The sequence below is a fragment of the Gadus morhua genome, chromosome 1, assembly GCF_902167405.1.
Source record: "Gadus morhua chromosome 1, gadMor3.0, whole genome shotgun sequence".
NCBI lineage: Eukaryota > Metazoa > Chordata > Actinopteri > Gadiformes > Gadidae > Gadus > Gadus morhua.
The window spans coordinates 20,015,284-20,030,654 of NC_044048.1; the positions used below are offsets into that span (position 1 = coordinate 20,015,284).

A 15,371-nucleotide genomic window follows, 5' to 3' on the forward strand; every position below is an offset into this window, starting at 1 on the left:
ACGGGATTCACAGGAGCAAACTAAGCTCCTTAAAGATAATTGATACATATCCCTCTCTGGGTCCTACTCCTACATTTAGCAGCCATCATCCTGGAGAGAGAAGCAGAGGACCTCTGGGATCGAACCCGGACCCTTTGGACACACTACCTACTAGACTAGCCCCGCCCCCATACACACAAATATATTAATACACACTTCTTTATTGCTCTGTGTTTCAGGTGAGGCTGGCCTTGATGCTGTCTGTGATGCTTGCCTTCCCTACCTGAGCTGTAGACAACCAATCAGCCTTCAGGAGGCGTGTCTAAGGTAGCAGTGCTAAAGTCAACAGATTCACTCTATACAGATTCATTCTTCACAGCTTCTCCACACACACACACACACACACACACACACACACACACACACACACACACACACACACACACACACACACACACACACACACACACACACACACACACACACACACACACACACACACACACACACACACACACACACACACACACACACACACACACACACACACACACACACACACACACACACACACGCGGTGCTGCAGCTACCTTCACTTGGGCTGTGGAGTCTAGCGGGACCACTGTTGCCAGATTGCAGTTTTCCAGCAAATGGGTAGCTGATCAATCAACCTATCAGCAGTCAACAGATAACAGCATGTGACCTCGACACACAATGGATATCAATGATGCGTTACCATACCCCAAAGTCTCCTAATTTACTGAGGAATGAGTTCAATAGCAGAACTTTTTCCTCTGTCTGAAGAGAACAAACGGTATATTAAAAACTAACATCTGAATGTTTTAAGATTGTTAATAAACATGGAACATACATTCAAAAGCTGTTTTACATTTTTCGTGAAAATGCAAAAGCATTTTCTTACTCTAGAAAATACTGGAGTAAGAAATGTTGTGGATGAAACATTGCTTGATCGGAAACATGATTTTTTTATTCATCAGTCCCAATAGTAAAATAGGTTCAGTTCAAACGGACCAGTCCAAACGAAATCCAAATAATAAAATATGAACAAAACATATTGCTGAAGAACTTTAGAAAAAAGGACTAAATTCACAGAGAATAGACACTTGATTTACAGATCATAGGATTATAGCCGTAGTATATTTACTTTTTTTATTTTTTTAATGTTCATCAATATATTTTGACCCTTTGGAAAAATAAAATAAATCTCAAATTCAACGTAATTCACTCTGAATAAGTGCGAATGCATGAGTGTACCTTCAAAAGTATTCCTTTAGATACGCAAAGCTGAGCATCTCGCATTTCTGAAGCGAAGTCTTGTTTGACCACTAGGGGTCAGACTTGTACAGCTTTTAAAATCAGTCTCCTGGAGCCGCTAAAACAGTCAAAAAGTCAAACAAAATAGTGCAGCCCTACAAGCCTATTCACACACACACCAAGACACAAGTCTACTGTTGTATCTGAACACAGTAGAATAAGTAGAAAATTTATAGTGATCACACTACATCAGAATCAGAATCAGGAAGGATTTAATTGCCAAGAAGGGTTTTACACCAACCAGGAATTTGGCTTGGTGAATAAGGTGCATACATGGAGACAATAACAATGAACAAACAGTGATAATAGAATAAAGTAAAAGATACTTAAAAGTGTATAAGAATTTACAAATTGGTGATGGGTATGAGTGCCAGAGTCAGTGTCAGTCAGTGGGGGTGGTGGTCCTGCATGGGCCCTGTTAAGGAAGCCAACTGAACAGGGGAAAAAACTGTTCAAGTGGCGGGAGGTTTTGGTCCTGATGGACCGCAGCCTCCTGCCAGAGGGTAGAGTTCCAAATAGACTGTGACCAGGATGGGAGGGGTCGGCCATATTCCTGCCTGCCCGCCTCAGAGCCCTGGAGCTGTGCAGGTCCTGGAGGGATGGTTACATGGTACCAAAGTCAAGATACATTCCAATATAAAAAATTTATGATTTATAAATGTCTTTCATTTTCTGAAGGTAGTGGCACAGAAGTAACATCACTGGCCAGATCGGTAGGAATCAAAGTTTCTGGCCAGTGTTCCTATTCTCAGAGACTTGGAGGACACCTCTGTCCCCACATAGTCCTGCTGTTGATCTCTTAGGCTCTCAGGACAAACCAAGATGTCCTCTGTCCTCTCCTCTCTCACTCCATTTGTATTCCAGACGTCCTTTTTCCTTTTTCTTTTTCTGGTGTGAATCACCTCAGCCATATTCTGGTGTAAAGTGTTTCACAGAGTTTTTCTTATCATCCTACTCCTACGAGTGGTTGGCCTTTCTGTCCATTTTTAAAGTCTTAACACCTACACTGTAAAAAATGATTTTTTGGCCCTGTAATTATTATTTCAATTATGTATGTAAATTCTACAAAGAAATCCGAATTCAGTGCTTTTACTTTAAAATACCAGTTTTTAATGTAGTGGATTACTTGGTGATTCTTTGTAATTATGTGTACTCCGTTTTGTATGTAAATTGAATCATTCGATCCAAGTAATATTCACTAAACCAGTTCATTGGCCTAATTAGTTGATATTTCCAAGTAAAATGTACTTGAGTGATATCAGTGAACCTGGCAACTTTCACGAACATTCGGAGCATGACGTCAAAGCCCCTCCCCACATTTGAACGGTCTTTCGTCCGAGACGTGCTGTACACTCCAGTCCAAGTTCCACATTTCAACTGGGTTGGCAGACTTTGTTGAATGAGATGGGGAAGAACGTGAATGAACCACGAAGGTAAGTTTTAAGCGAAACAAATGTTGTACGTTCCTGTTGGCTCACCTACTTAAGTCAGTTTCTCCGCACTGAAAGCAGATGCGGCTGCGGCGCTAACAAATTGTGTATTTTCCTGCTAGCTAACTTTGCTAGCGCCACGAGGTATGTCCAGGGTTTCCGACAGCACTTTACAGCTTAGGCGGCCGCCAAAGCAACACATGCCTGCCGCCTTAACTAGCGTCTTCAAAAACAAAAACGGGCTGAATTTCAGCGTGGGATTGTGCACAATTTAATTTATGCCTGCAAATCCAACCCTTATAATGTGTGGAATTCCCGCACACATTTTACAGCGATGTATGTTCAACCAACGTGGCCGGAACCACTGTGTCCGAGTGTTTTGACTTCGACCCTGAACACACCTGTAGATCTGAACCTCCCGCTAGTAGAACACACAGTGCTTTTACATGGGATAGCTTGGATTAAATCTTATACCGATTTTGCTACTCGAACGGACCATGTCAATTGCCCGACCGTACATGGCCTTTAGAGATCGGATAATGGCCGGAGCATGGCTGAATCCGCTACCCTAAGTGGCGCTGTAGCCCTTTCATACAGTGGTTATAGAACTTCTGGTTGACCTCTACTGTAAAAGGTGTGTTAAGTTGCACACTTCACGTTAGAATGCAGTTGCAGGCTTACATTCCCCATGGGTAACTTTCTGTTTCCATCTATACGTGCTGTGATGTATGTATGCTACATATGTTATGTATTCTCTGCAATCAATTATTTTTGTGTTTAATAGCATCATGTCGACGGCAGAAGGGACATTATCATCCGTTGCTTAGTTGAGTATCTTGGAGAGAGTGGAGAGGAGCTGATCAAAGACTATCAGGTATCTGATGATAATCATGACCATATTAAAATGATTGTCTAGCCTTATAATCTGGTGTTCACTTGTGATGTTTTTTAAAAGACTCAAAAGATGCACATTTTTCAATCAGGCTTTTAACTGATTTCTTAAATTATTTTTATGCTCTTACCTATCTTAAACTTTAACCCTTAAGTGTTCTTGGGGATATTTCCAGCCAACCTGTTTATTTAACAAGCCACGTTTTGGCTTTCGGAACATCCACAAAGTAAATAATTTAAGAACACTTAAGGGTTGCCTTTTGTCTCTATTTAACAATCACTTATTAACTTTATTTTATGAGCAAAAGAGTAATTTAATTAATACCATTTTTATAACCTATTTTTAATCCCTCAGTTTTCAGCACCAGTGTTTCCCCCATGGGGACCTTCCACACTGGGACTAGTTCTGGTCTACCAACACGGGTGCAGTCCCATAGATAGCTTCAGCCTGGGTGGCTGGAGGGCTCTGCACCCCTGTGTGGAGCCTCCTGTCTGCCCGGGCCAGGGTGGTCACTGTGGCGGCACTCCCTATGGTCGTGGGCGATGACCCCTCTCAGTCTGGATGGCCCCCAAAAGTGACTTTCTTTGGCTCAGGGTCAGCCTCTGTGAAGCACGTTGTGTAACTTTATGTATGAAAAGTGCCATATGAATATTGTTGGATTTGAGTACACTAAATTGAGTATACCTTTTTTGTTTTTATTTTCAAGTTTTTTTTCTCTTAAGCTTTTCTTTTACTTGGAATCGATTCTTAGTTTGTTTCTCATTGTGCCTTATTTGTTTTCACAGGACGTCAGCCAAGAAGCAGTGAAAGAGGACTGCAGTAATCACATGATGCAGATCAACGTCATCCATCCCAATGTGGCACAGGAAAACCAAGATCCTGTGTATGTGTCAGTCATCATCAATTGTGACAAACGCTTGCCTCCTGCTCATGGGTGTCATCTATGCTGTAAACTTAAGTTACCCACTTAAACTGAAATATACGTTTGAAGTATTTCAGAAGCTGTTTCTTGAGCTTGACGTCATTACAATGTCACCAAAGGTCCAGTTTCTCCACAATAAACTTTTAGCGTGAGTGTTCCAGTGCTATTTGTGCTTTTGTCCAGCAAAAACAATCTCTTTACTTTTGTCATTTTTCTGACTGAAATTTCAAGCTTTGCTTAGTTTTTAAGTTATTTCTGTTCTGAACATCCTGAGAATGTCTGCAAAGGTAGCCATTGCAGTTTATGTATGCATTCTTTGCTGTTCTGAAAAGTCAACTGTAACACTGTATTCGTTTGTATGCTGGAATATCAGTCCTAAAGTCAGTTGGTGCTTTGTCATTCCGCATTGAATTTCTCAAATCCTAAACGGCTTTACTTTTGAGCTTTTGTGTGTGTGTGTGTGTGTGTACACTGTTTTCAAATTTGCTAGCAGGAAGTTCAGTGTGGTTATGTTATGTATTTTAAATGCATCTATGCCATTTAAAATGTGAAATAAACGTGTATTTCAAACATCCCTTAAGCTGCAAATATTTGTTTCTGGAAAATATTGAATTATTAGAATAGTAAAAATATTTACTAAATTCAATTATTAACTAATACATTCCTAATAAATATTACTTAATAATTACATAAAATATAACAAAGAAGATGAGTAAGAAACACAAAGAATCATGAGCAACGTTTATTTGGGTTTTGTAATTAGATGCAATGGTAATCTGAGTGAAAGTTACAATCCATAGGCAAGTATTGTCAGTGCAATTTACTTGTGAATTTTTCATAAAAAATAAGTGGTTCTAGTAAGTAAATATTACTTAGAAATAGCCTGAGTAAAGATTACTAGCACTTTCTGTGTGGAAAAACATGCCTTAGTTTTTTTAAGTAAATGTCACTCCAAATTTCTTTCAGTGTACTGTGATCAAACAGGAAGTATTTGACCAGATGTTACTTTCCACTTCTGCTTATAGAGACACTGTGTCATTGGTACTTTTGCTGCATCATTTAGGGTCAAATCAGCAATGAACAGCTTATTCAACTTACTTCAAAGCGATCAAAATATACATGAAGACCTTTTTTGAATACACATTTTTGCCATATGCCTATGCGAAAATAAATGTTTAAAGTTAAAGTTAAATATAGAAGGTTAGAAGATTAAAAATTAGGGTTTAATATACAATTGGTTTCGTGTGAGATATTATACAATGTTTGGAACCAATGATTAAAATATATAGGCTACATGAACAGTTCAGGGCAAACTGCCAAGCGGCAGAGCTGCAGCGACCGCGAGGTGTCCTACTCTCGCCACGCACAGTGGGGCCTCACCAGACACCGTACAATCACGGACTCGGTACGTGGTTCCATAGTCGTGACAATTGTGAAGGTGATCTTGAGACGAGTTTCTCATCTTTTTTTTCTCAGAGAGTGCTTATGTTTTTTCACGCTCACTTTAAACACATCAGGGTTGATGGGACCGTCCAGTGTCAGGACGGTGGGACCGTCAGTGGCAGGACGGTCCCATTAACCCATCTCCACGTCCCTTCACCGGCCGCATCTGTCGCTCTGAGCCAGAAGTACACGTTGTACCACCTGCTAATGAAGTCCATCTCCTCTTTACTGTCCACAACCACCAGATCTGCTCCGTGGGAAACACAGAACTCCCTGCTCTCATTCCAGGATAGATACGTGTCGGAAGTCTTGTAACATTTACAACCAAACTTCTTCCAACCATCTGGGGTCTCATTTATAAAACTGTGCGTAGGATCGTTACTAAAAATGTGCGTACGCCCAGAAGCCAAGTTTTGTGTGCGCCAAAAAATATTCAGATTTATAAAACACTGCGTACGCACACCTGTACGCAATCTTTGCTTTATAAATCACATACTGACTACAATTGTGCGCAGCTGAATCAGCTTCACGTTCCGCCCTCTACACGCCCCTTTTTAACCATAAATGGTCAATGCAAATGACCTCATGAATGCGATCTGCATATAAAACAGACTCAGATGCCGGTATTATGTCTTGTTGGAAACAATGGCAGAAGTACTGAGAAAATCAAAAAAGCGAAATTTCACGGAGGTTGAAGTGGAGACACTTGTGGGTGAGATGGAGGCCCGAAAGGTAGTTTTGTTCGGCGGTCACGGGATTGGGATCGCCAACAACAAAAAGCAGAGTGAGTGGCAACATGTTGCTGCAGCAGTGAACTCTGTCAGTAGCACGGAGCGCACTGTCCCAGAATTAAAAAAAGAAGTGGTCTGACATAGTTACATATTTTTATCTAGCCTACCAATAAATCGTTATGGTCCCTAAATACCCTCTCCCTCCGAATCCTGCCATTTGCATGGTCCGCCAGAAGTGCCATATGGTGCAGCATTACCACGGCGCTCACCTCTGTATTTATAGGGTTACGGTAATAAGACTGACGAGAACGCCTTGGATAATCAGTTTGTAATTACCCACGTAAAATGTTCTTGAACATAACCCCTTTTTAATGCCTGATTTGTCATGAAAAGCATCAAGAGTAACGGACAACGATTGTGATGAGTGTGGCTTGGTTTTTCACACTTGGGATTTAATTGACATTCGATCATGTGTTTACAGTGTCACATAAAAATATTATGTTATTGACACATGTTGGACAGATGCTTTATTCCATGCAGTCGCGCCGTCAGTGGACAGTATGGAGTGACGGGATTAAATATAGAGAATTTCTTTTTATTTCTATTCTAAGGAGATATTTCTGGAGTTATAACTGAGAAATAACGCAGTGGACTTAAATTATTCTGATTAGGATTTAACGCATGATACGGGTTGAAATTAAATTGATGAAGGGCGATGATAAAACATAATCGTTCTTCTCACTCTGCAATTCTTCGGTCTGACTTCAGTTCACCACCACACCGTCTGTGTCGCCAATTCTCCTTTTCCTCCAAACCATGCGTACGCATGGGTCAGAGTTTGCTTAGGGCTGCGCACATTTTCCCGTCAAGTTGGTTTTTTATAGATCACAACCTTGGCGTGAAAAGTCACGTACGCCAATTTCAGCCCCGTTTTGTGCGTACGCAACCTTAGTACATGAGGCCCCTGGACATTCCGGTTTACAGAGCAGTGCGTCTCTCTGTTCCGTCAAATTCTTCAGCGTTAAGAGAAGTTGCTCCATGTCTCTGTTCATGCTTACAGTCTTCTTGTGTTGCACTGCCAACCCAATCAGTCTGGCCAGCATTACCACAGACAGCAGTCCCAGAAGCACCATCACTGCCCACATCTGACACTTGGTAGGGCTCACAGCGTCCGGCCGCTGACTTCTTCCTGTTCCCAGAGACTTGGAGGACTCCTCTGTCCCCACAGAGTGCTGCTGTTGATCTCCGAGGCTCTCAGGACAAACCAAGATGTCCACTATCCTCTCCTCTCCCTCTCCTCGTGTGGTCCTGACCTCTGTCATCATGTTGGGCCCTGGGTGAATCGCCTCAGCCATGTTCTGGTCTAAAGTGTTTTCAGAGAGTTTATCTTTTCCTCTTACCCCTATGAGTGCTTTAAAATTTAAATAAAAATTTAAATTTAATATTCAATGTTAGATAATATTATTTGTGGGTTTAATAGACAATTTGTTTGGAGTGAGATATTATTGAATGTTTGGTACATGGTAAAGGGAAAGTTCAGGGAAAACACTGCAATTTAAAGGATGGAAGCTGAAGAAATTGTGGAGTGTCAACTGAAGCCTTCAGTCCAAAAGATATTTAAAAATCTTTTGACGGTCTTCCTCAGGTCGGTCTTGAATTTCACTGCATATCCAAGCAGTCCAGCCAGCAGGACAACAGATAGCCTATAGCTTTTCAATTTGTATAAAGGAACTCAAATAATTGGACAAAATGTTACTCTTTTTGTATTGTTATAACTTTTGCAAATTTAATTGAGGATTGCATTGTCACTTTGCATGTTAAAATACACTTTGAATAACGTATTTACAAATTACATTATAAAATTGCATAATGAATTGTCAAATGCATAATGTAATTCCAAATTGCATTGCCATTTGAATTTTGCTACATATATGCTTCCATAAAGGGGTTCATTTTTCCAAGCAAACTCTTACTTTCTGGAGTATTGAAAGTAGACAAGAAGGCATCTTACACGACGGAGTTGGGTATCTTACATTATGTTAAATTAAATTACTTAGCTTAACTGAATTCCCCCCAAAATATTGCATTAACACGCCGCAAGTGTCCTTCAATGCATTTAATGGTCTTTAATGGTTACTGCTTTAATTTTTTCCCGCTCACGGATGCTCTGCCTCATGGATACAAATCACTTTTGCTACACATGTACCACCTAGACGTGTTGCAAAACTACCTGCAAAAAAACCCCAGCTGAGACTTGCAGGAGCAGATTCGAGCAGTTGTAACGTTGACTTGTGCTCGCTCATTAAAATGCTGAATAAACATAGCGTTCTATATCATTTTATGTGTGAGGAAATTTTTCCCATCAACCCAACGTCCTGTAACTGGATAACCCCTCCTGGAGCGGAGGGGAACCTAACGGTGGCAAATACGATAACTGCCTCCGATTAGAGAGGGGCGTGGGGCAGATCCAATATGTATGGACTCGATGGACAGATGACAAATGTTGGCCATGTATGCGCGTGCTTTGTGAAATTAATTTAATAAAAGGATTTATAAAATATTTTTCTATGCCTATTTTGTACATATACCTCGTACCTAATTTACAACATTGTATTCAAAGTAGACGTATGAAAAAATATTAATACAGTAGTTAAATGTTAAATTGTATCTTGACTTTGTTACCATGTGGTTTTATCACTTTAAAAAACTTGTTTATAAATTGTCTGGTTGTTCTACGGTGTTCAGATAGAACAGGCCTTCCTGAATTAATAATGGTGAAATAAACAGGTAGGTCTGCGCTCGGACTGTTTTAGTGGCTCCAAGAGACGGAATTTACAAGCTGTACAAGCGTGACCCCTAGTGGTCAAACAAGACAATTAAAAAATTCACTTTTGGAACACTTTTGAAGGTGCATATACAGGTGCTGGTCAAATTATTAGAATATCATGAAAAAGTTGATTTATTTCAGTAATTATATTCAGAACGTGAAACTTACATATTATATCAATTCATTACACACAGAGTGATATATTTGAAATGTTTATTTCTTTTAATTTGGATGATTAGTACTGACAATTACTGAAAATCCCAAATTCAGTATCTCAGAAAATTAGAATATTAGTTACGACTAGTACAAAAAATGATTTTTTTAGAAATGTGGGCCAACTGAAAAGTATGAACATGGAAAGTTTCAGCATGTATGGCAATCAATACTTAGTTGCAGCTCCTTTTGCCTGAATTGCTGCAGCAATACGGCGTGGCATGGAGTCGACCAGTCTGTTGCACTCCTCAGGTGTTATGAGAGCCCAGGTTGCTTTAATAGTGGCCTTCAGCTCTTCAGCATTGTTGGGTCTGGCATCTCGCATCTTCCGCTTCACAATACCCCATAGGTTTTCTATGGGGTTAAGGTCAGGTGAGTTTGCAGGCCAATCAAGAAGAGGGATACCATGGTCCTTAAACCAGGTACTGGTAGATTTGGCACTGTGTGCAGGTGCCAAGTCATGTTGGAAAATGAAATCGTCACCTCCATAAAGTTGGTCCGCGGCAGGCAGCATAAAGTGTTAAAACTTCCTGGTAGACTGCTGCATTGACCCTGGACCTCAGGAAACACAGTGGACCAACAGCAGCAGATGACATGGCACCCCAGACCATTACTGACTGTGGAAATTTTACACTGGACTTCAGGCAACGTGGATTCTGTGCCTCTCCTGTCTTCCTCAAGACTCTGGGACCTTGATTTCCAAAGGAGATACAAAATTTACTTTCATCTGAAAACATAACTTTGGACCACTCAGCAGCAGTCCAGTCCATTTTGTCTTGAGCCCAGGCGAGACGCTTTTGACGTTGTCTCTTATTCAAGAGTGGCTTTACACGAGGAATGCGACAGCTGAAGCCCATATCTTGCATACGTCGGTGTGTGGTGCTTCTTGAAGCACTGACTCCAGCTACAGTCCACTCTTTGTGGATCTCCCCCACATTTTTGAATCGGTTTTGTTTGACAATCCTCTCCAGGGCGCGTTTATCCCTCTTGCTTGTACACTCTTTTCTACCACATCTTTTTCTTCCCTTCGCCTCTCTATTAATGTGCTTGGACACAGAGCTCTGGGAACATCCAACCTCTTTGGCAATGACCTTTTGTGTCTTGCCCTCCTTCTTTAAAGTATCAATGGTCATCTTTTGGACAGTTGTCAAGTCAGCAGTCTTCCCCATGATTGTGTGTCATACAGAATCAAAACGAGAGACCATTTAAAGGCTTTTCCAGGTGTTTTGAGTTAGTTAGCTAATTAGAGTGTGGCACCAGGTGTCTTCAATATCTGACCTTTTCACCATATTCTAATTTTCTGAGATGTTGAATTTAGGGTTTTCATTGGTTGTCAGCTATAATCATCTTCTTTTTGGCAAAAAACACTTATAATGTATCAGTCTGTTTGGAATGAATGTATACATTCTACAGGTTTGACTTTCTAAATGGAATTAATGAAATAAATCAACTTTTTCATGATATTCTAATAATATGACCAGCACCTGTATATGCATTCACACACATACAGAGTCAATGTCTTCAAACTGAAACAAGTTATTGGTAACACATTGATATCGAGGTATTTGATCACAAGCGAGGTTGGAGCCACTAATGCTAATTTTTAATCATATTTGAACACTGTTGTCAAGATATTTACATTAGTGGCCCAATGAGACGAATATACAACCACATCATCGAGGTATGCAGCACAGTGTGGGACGTCAGCTAAAGTGATATTCACCAAGCGCTGGGAAGTGGCAGGTGCATTCCGCATCCCAAACGCCATCACAGAGTAGGCCTACTGCTGAAACTTGTCTGGAGTGACAAATGCAGAGATCTCCGAAGCACGAGCAGTAAGTGGGACTTGCCAACATCCCTTTAACAGATCCAGCTTTGTCACGTACCGGGCAGACCCAATGGTGTCCACACAATCATCAAACACATGCTCAAAAGGCTCGACTAACACGGGTATCGGACAGAGTAGCGGCTTGAATAACCTGGTTTGGTTTTCCGTTAGCTTCGGGACAGTCCAATACCTCTAACATAGGCAGCACTCTGCCTCCAGCAATATCGGGATACCCGACTTTGAAAATTCCACTGACCAAATCAGATTTTAAATGTACCAGGTGCAAGGGGACTGGCACAAACCCCATCTCTATGCCCTGAACCAAAACACTGGAACCACAGAATGAATCACCTGACCATGGCACTACATCAGAGAGGATAAACGACTGGGCCGCCCCAGTGTCTCGGAGAATCGGAAGCTTTTGCTGGTCCTTTGGATCACCGGTCAGTGACACGAGACCACTCAAAATGAATGGTTTGTAGCTGGGGTCAGGAAGGTCAGAAACGCACACATTCGGCATAGCTGCCACAGAGCGAGAAACTGTACTTATCAAGCCAACCCCCTTTGGTTGTTGAACGGGCGGTGGATGATTTCTCATACGAAGCTGACAGTCAGCAATTAAATGGTCAAGTTCCTGACAATAAAAACACTCCCGTTCCTCCCTAGAGAGTAAAGGAAGCGAAACTGACTTGCGAAACTGAGTGGTGGGAGAGGTAGAGAACACATGAGCGGGGTTGTAGGTCAGTACAAACTCGTCCGCTAATACAGCTGCCTGGGACAGTGACATCACTTTTTGCTCATTCAGGTATGTTACTATTCGTTCGGATATACTATTCTTAAATTCCTCCAGCAGGACTAATTCTCGAAGAGTGGAAAAATCTGTAGTTTTAGTGGCGGTGCAACACCGATCAAACAAGGTGGCCTTCTCTCGAGCACACTCCATGAAAGTACGATCAGGAGACTTTTTGCAACTCCTAAACTTTGGTCTATATGCCTCAGGCACTAACTCATACGCACGAAGAACAGTGGTTTTAACAATTTCGTAATCTAGACTGTCCTCCAACGAAATGGACGTCAACACCTCTTGAGCTTTACCAGATAGTTTACACTGAAGCAAGAGGGGCCACACCTCCTTAGGCCATTGCATAGAAACTGCGATGCGTTCAAACACAACAAAATAAGAATCGATTTCCGATTCCCGGAACTGCGGAACAAAAGCCATTTGTTTAGTCACATCCAATGTGTTGCACTGACTGGGAGAACAACAAAGCAGGGCACAACAGCAAACCAAGTGTTTAAGCGGGCTGTGATCTTGTTCCCTCGATTCAAGGGACCAAGAAGTAGATAGCTCCGTTCACTCCAATATAATGGCCTCAGACCTACAGAGAACGAGAGGGGAGACACAGGAAAACAACCACACGCGTAACACTGTCCTTCTCAACAATCCCTGATCTCACTAAAAGGATAGCGGCACGAAATCAAGGGATATTTCGAATATATATATTTTTTTAGATTAATCGCGAGTTAACTATGGCGTTAATGCGATTAATCGCGATTACATATTTTAATCGCTTGACAGCACTAATTTAAACATGTCTTCATGCACATTTTGATCGCTTTGAAGCAAGTAGAATAATCGGAACATAACTGAAATTACCCTAAGTCATGCTGCGGACGTTCCACTGACACACAGTGTCTCTATAAGCAGAAGTAGAAAGTAGCATGTGGTCAAAATGCTGTTTCATCAAAGTTGCTCTTAAGACTTTGACATGCTGTCATACAAAACACACAGAAGGGCCAAGCACTCGTAGGGGTAAGAGGATAAGATATACACTCTGAAAACACTTTATACCAGAATATGGCTGAAGTGATTTACACCAGACCCAACGTGATTGCCAAGGGAAGGAACACACGAGGAGAGAGAGAGGAGAGGATAGTGGACATCGTGGTTTGTCCTGAGAGCCTCAGAGATCAACAGCAGGACTATGTGGGGACAGAGGAGTCCTCCAAGTCTCTGGGAACAGGAAGAAGTCAGCGGCCGGACGCTGTGATCGCTACCAAGTGTCAGATCTGGGCAGTGGTGGTGCTTCTGGGCCTGTTGTCTGTGGTAATGCTGGCCAGACTGATTGGGTTGGCAGTGCAACACAAGAAGACTGTGAGCATGGACAGAGACGTGGAGCAACTTCTCCAAAGGCTGAAGAACGTAACAGAACAGAGAGACTCAGTCAACAGTCAACAGTGCTGTCCAAGTGGTTGGGATAAGTTTGGTATGAAATGTTACCGGATTTCCAACGTGTTGGGATCCTGGAATAAGAGCAGGGAGTTCTGTTTTTCCCAAGGAGCAGATCTGGTGGTGGTGGACAGTAAAGAGAAAATGGACTTCATCAGCAGGTACGACTCGTACTTCTGGTTCGGAGCGACAGATGTGGCCGGTGAAGGGATGTGGAGATGGGTTGATGGGACCGTCCTGTCACTGGATAACCCCTCCTGGAGTACAGGGGGACCTCAAGGTGGTGAGGGCAAGAACTGCTTATTGAGGGCCTACGAGCTGAACCAATTCAAATGGACAGATGAGAGCTGTGATACCATAACATTGGGGCTTTGTGAACAAAATGTAATAAAATGATTGATGAATACATTTCTTAATGGCAACATACATCAGCTGTTTTGTTTCATACTTGATGGGTTCCTTCATTCAATAAGAGCTGTGATTGGCTGCAAGTTGTTCCTTAAAGGGAGATGAGATGCACTGGTCACTGCAGGAGATGTACATAGCTGCTTTTTTTCACTGTTGCTCTTGGTTAAGAGGTAAAGGTTGGTTTTCAGCTGCTGCAAACCAGACTAGTTCTCTATCTAGGGCTGCCTTTGTCCCCTCAACGATGTGAAGATCACCATTTACAAAATGGAATTGTCATTTATAACATGTGTGTTCAAAGCAGATGTTTTAAACTAGATTATTTTTTTAATTTAATTAGTTTAGTTATTTGTTTCTTGTTGTAAAAATCCATCATGAAAAATGTTGTACCATCTTTTGAATTTTGATCCCACTCTTATCATTAACAAATTGTATATGAAACAATATTTGAAATCCTCTTATTCTTTTTATCTGTCGAAAATAAATATTTTAAGGTGCTGTGTTTGTTCTCTTCAAACAGAAACCAATTCCAACTCGTTTCTAAGAGGATATCAGTGTATAAACATGTTACACATCATTGATATTCAGGTATCTGATCACAATTGATGTTGGAGCGACTAATACAAATTTTATTTTCACATTTCAGCTTTATTGCAATAAATTACATTGTGTCCTAGAGCAAGTGTCTTCATTTTATCTCCTTAAGTGTTGCCTTCTTCTTAACACTTTGCAGCCAGCTCCAACATGTGGCTATCAAATGGAGGAAACAAATTACGGAACAAAATGACCAGAGTTTTTTAGAAATGATCGTTTTCTGTGATAAAAACTGCGTTTTCGTGTAAATGAGAGGCCAAACCGCGTGGAAATATCTGCGTTTTCCCTTCATGTAAACGTGGCATCAGTCTCTGCAATGCCAGTTCATGTTACTGAGGTTTTTGAGTTCTTCATCAACGCCTTTATGTTAAATCTCCCCGAGTTCTCGTCTGCTTTTAGGTCCTATCTCTTTTGTTCCTGCAGCAAAACCTGGTTGTGATGGTTCTTTCTTGTCAACTCCGTTCCTCAAACATCCACCAGCTCCAGGATAGAGTCAGGCCAGTTTAAACATTAGTTGAACTGAATTTTTGCATTGCATATTA

General features: G+C 41.3%; 2 protein-coding genes and 1 long non-coding RNA gene across 3 annotated transcripts; 2 read left to right on the plus strand and 1 right to left on the minus strand.

The window, feature by feature from the left end:
* Positions 1–2,498: 2,498 nt before the first annotated feature.
* On the plus strand, positions 2,499–5,133 carry LOC115551681 (uncharacterized). Its single transcript, XR_003978184.1, has 3 exons — positions 2,499–2,747; positions 3,529–3,618; positions 4,422–5,133. It is a non-coding gene; the product is annotated as an uncharacterized LOC115551681 (long non-coding RNA).
* Positions 5,134–6,060: 927 nt separating this feature from the next.
* LOC115551474 (natural killer cells antigen CD94-like) lies at positions 6,061–8,121 on the minus strand. The gene is made up of 2 exons (XM_030367253.1): positions 7,697–8,121; positions 6,061–6,344 (listed from the first exon to the last, which is right to left on the minus strand). Exons 1-2 carry the CDS (start codon positions 8,085–8,087, stop codon positions 6,097–6,099), a joined length of 639 nt encoding a protein of 212 aa, XP_030223113.1. The 5' UTR covers positions 8,088–8,121; the 3' UTR covers positions 6,061–6,096.
* A 4,995-nt stretch (positions 8,122–13,116) lies between these two features.
* LOC115551371 (C-type lectin domain family 4 member C) lies at positions 13,117–14,913 on the plus strand. The gene has a single exon (XM_030367081.1). The coding sequence runs from the start codon at positions 13,459–13,461 to the stop codon at positions 14,224–14,226; it is 768 nt and encodes a 255-aa protein (XP_030222941.1). The 5' UTR covers positions 13,117–13,458; the 3' UTR covers positions 14,227–14,913.
* Positions 14,914–15,371: the final 458 nt, after the last annotated feature.

Bases quoted from the DNA above. Each gene is read 5' to 3' on its own strand.
- LOC115551474 (XM_030367253.1), bottom strand. From the start codon at position 8,087: ATGGCTGAGGCGATTCACCCAGGGCCCAACATGATGACAGAGGTCAGG. The intron at 6,345-7,696 runs GGGCCTCATGTA...ATGAGACCCCAG, and splicing joins CTGTAAACCGGAATGTCCAG to ATGGTTGGAAGAAGTTTGGT.
- LOC115551371 (XM_030367081.1), top strand. From the start codon at position 13,459: ATGGCTGAAGTGATTTACACCAGACCCAACGTGATTGCCAAGGGAAGG.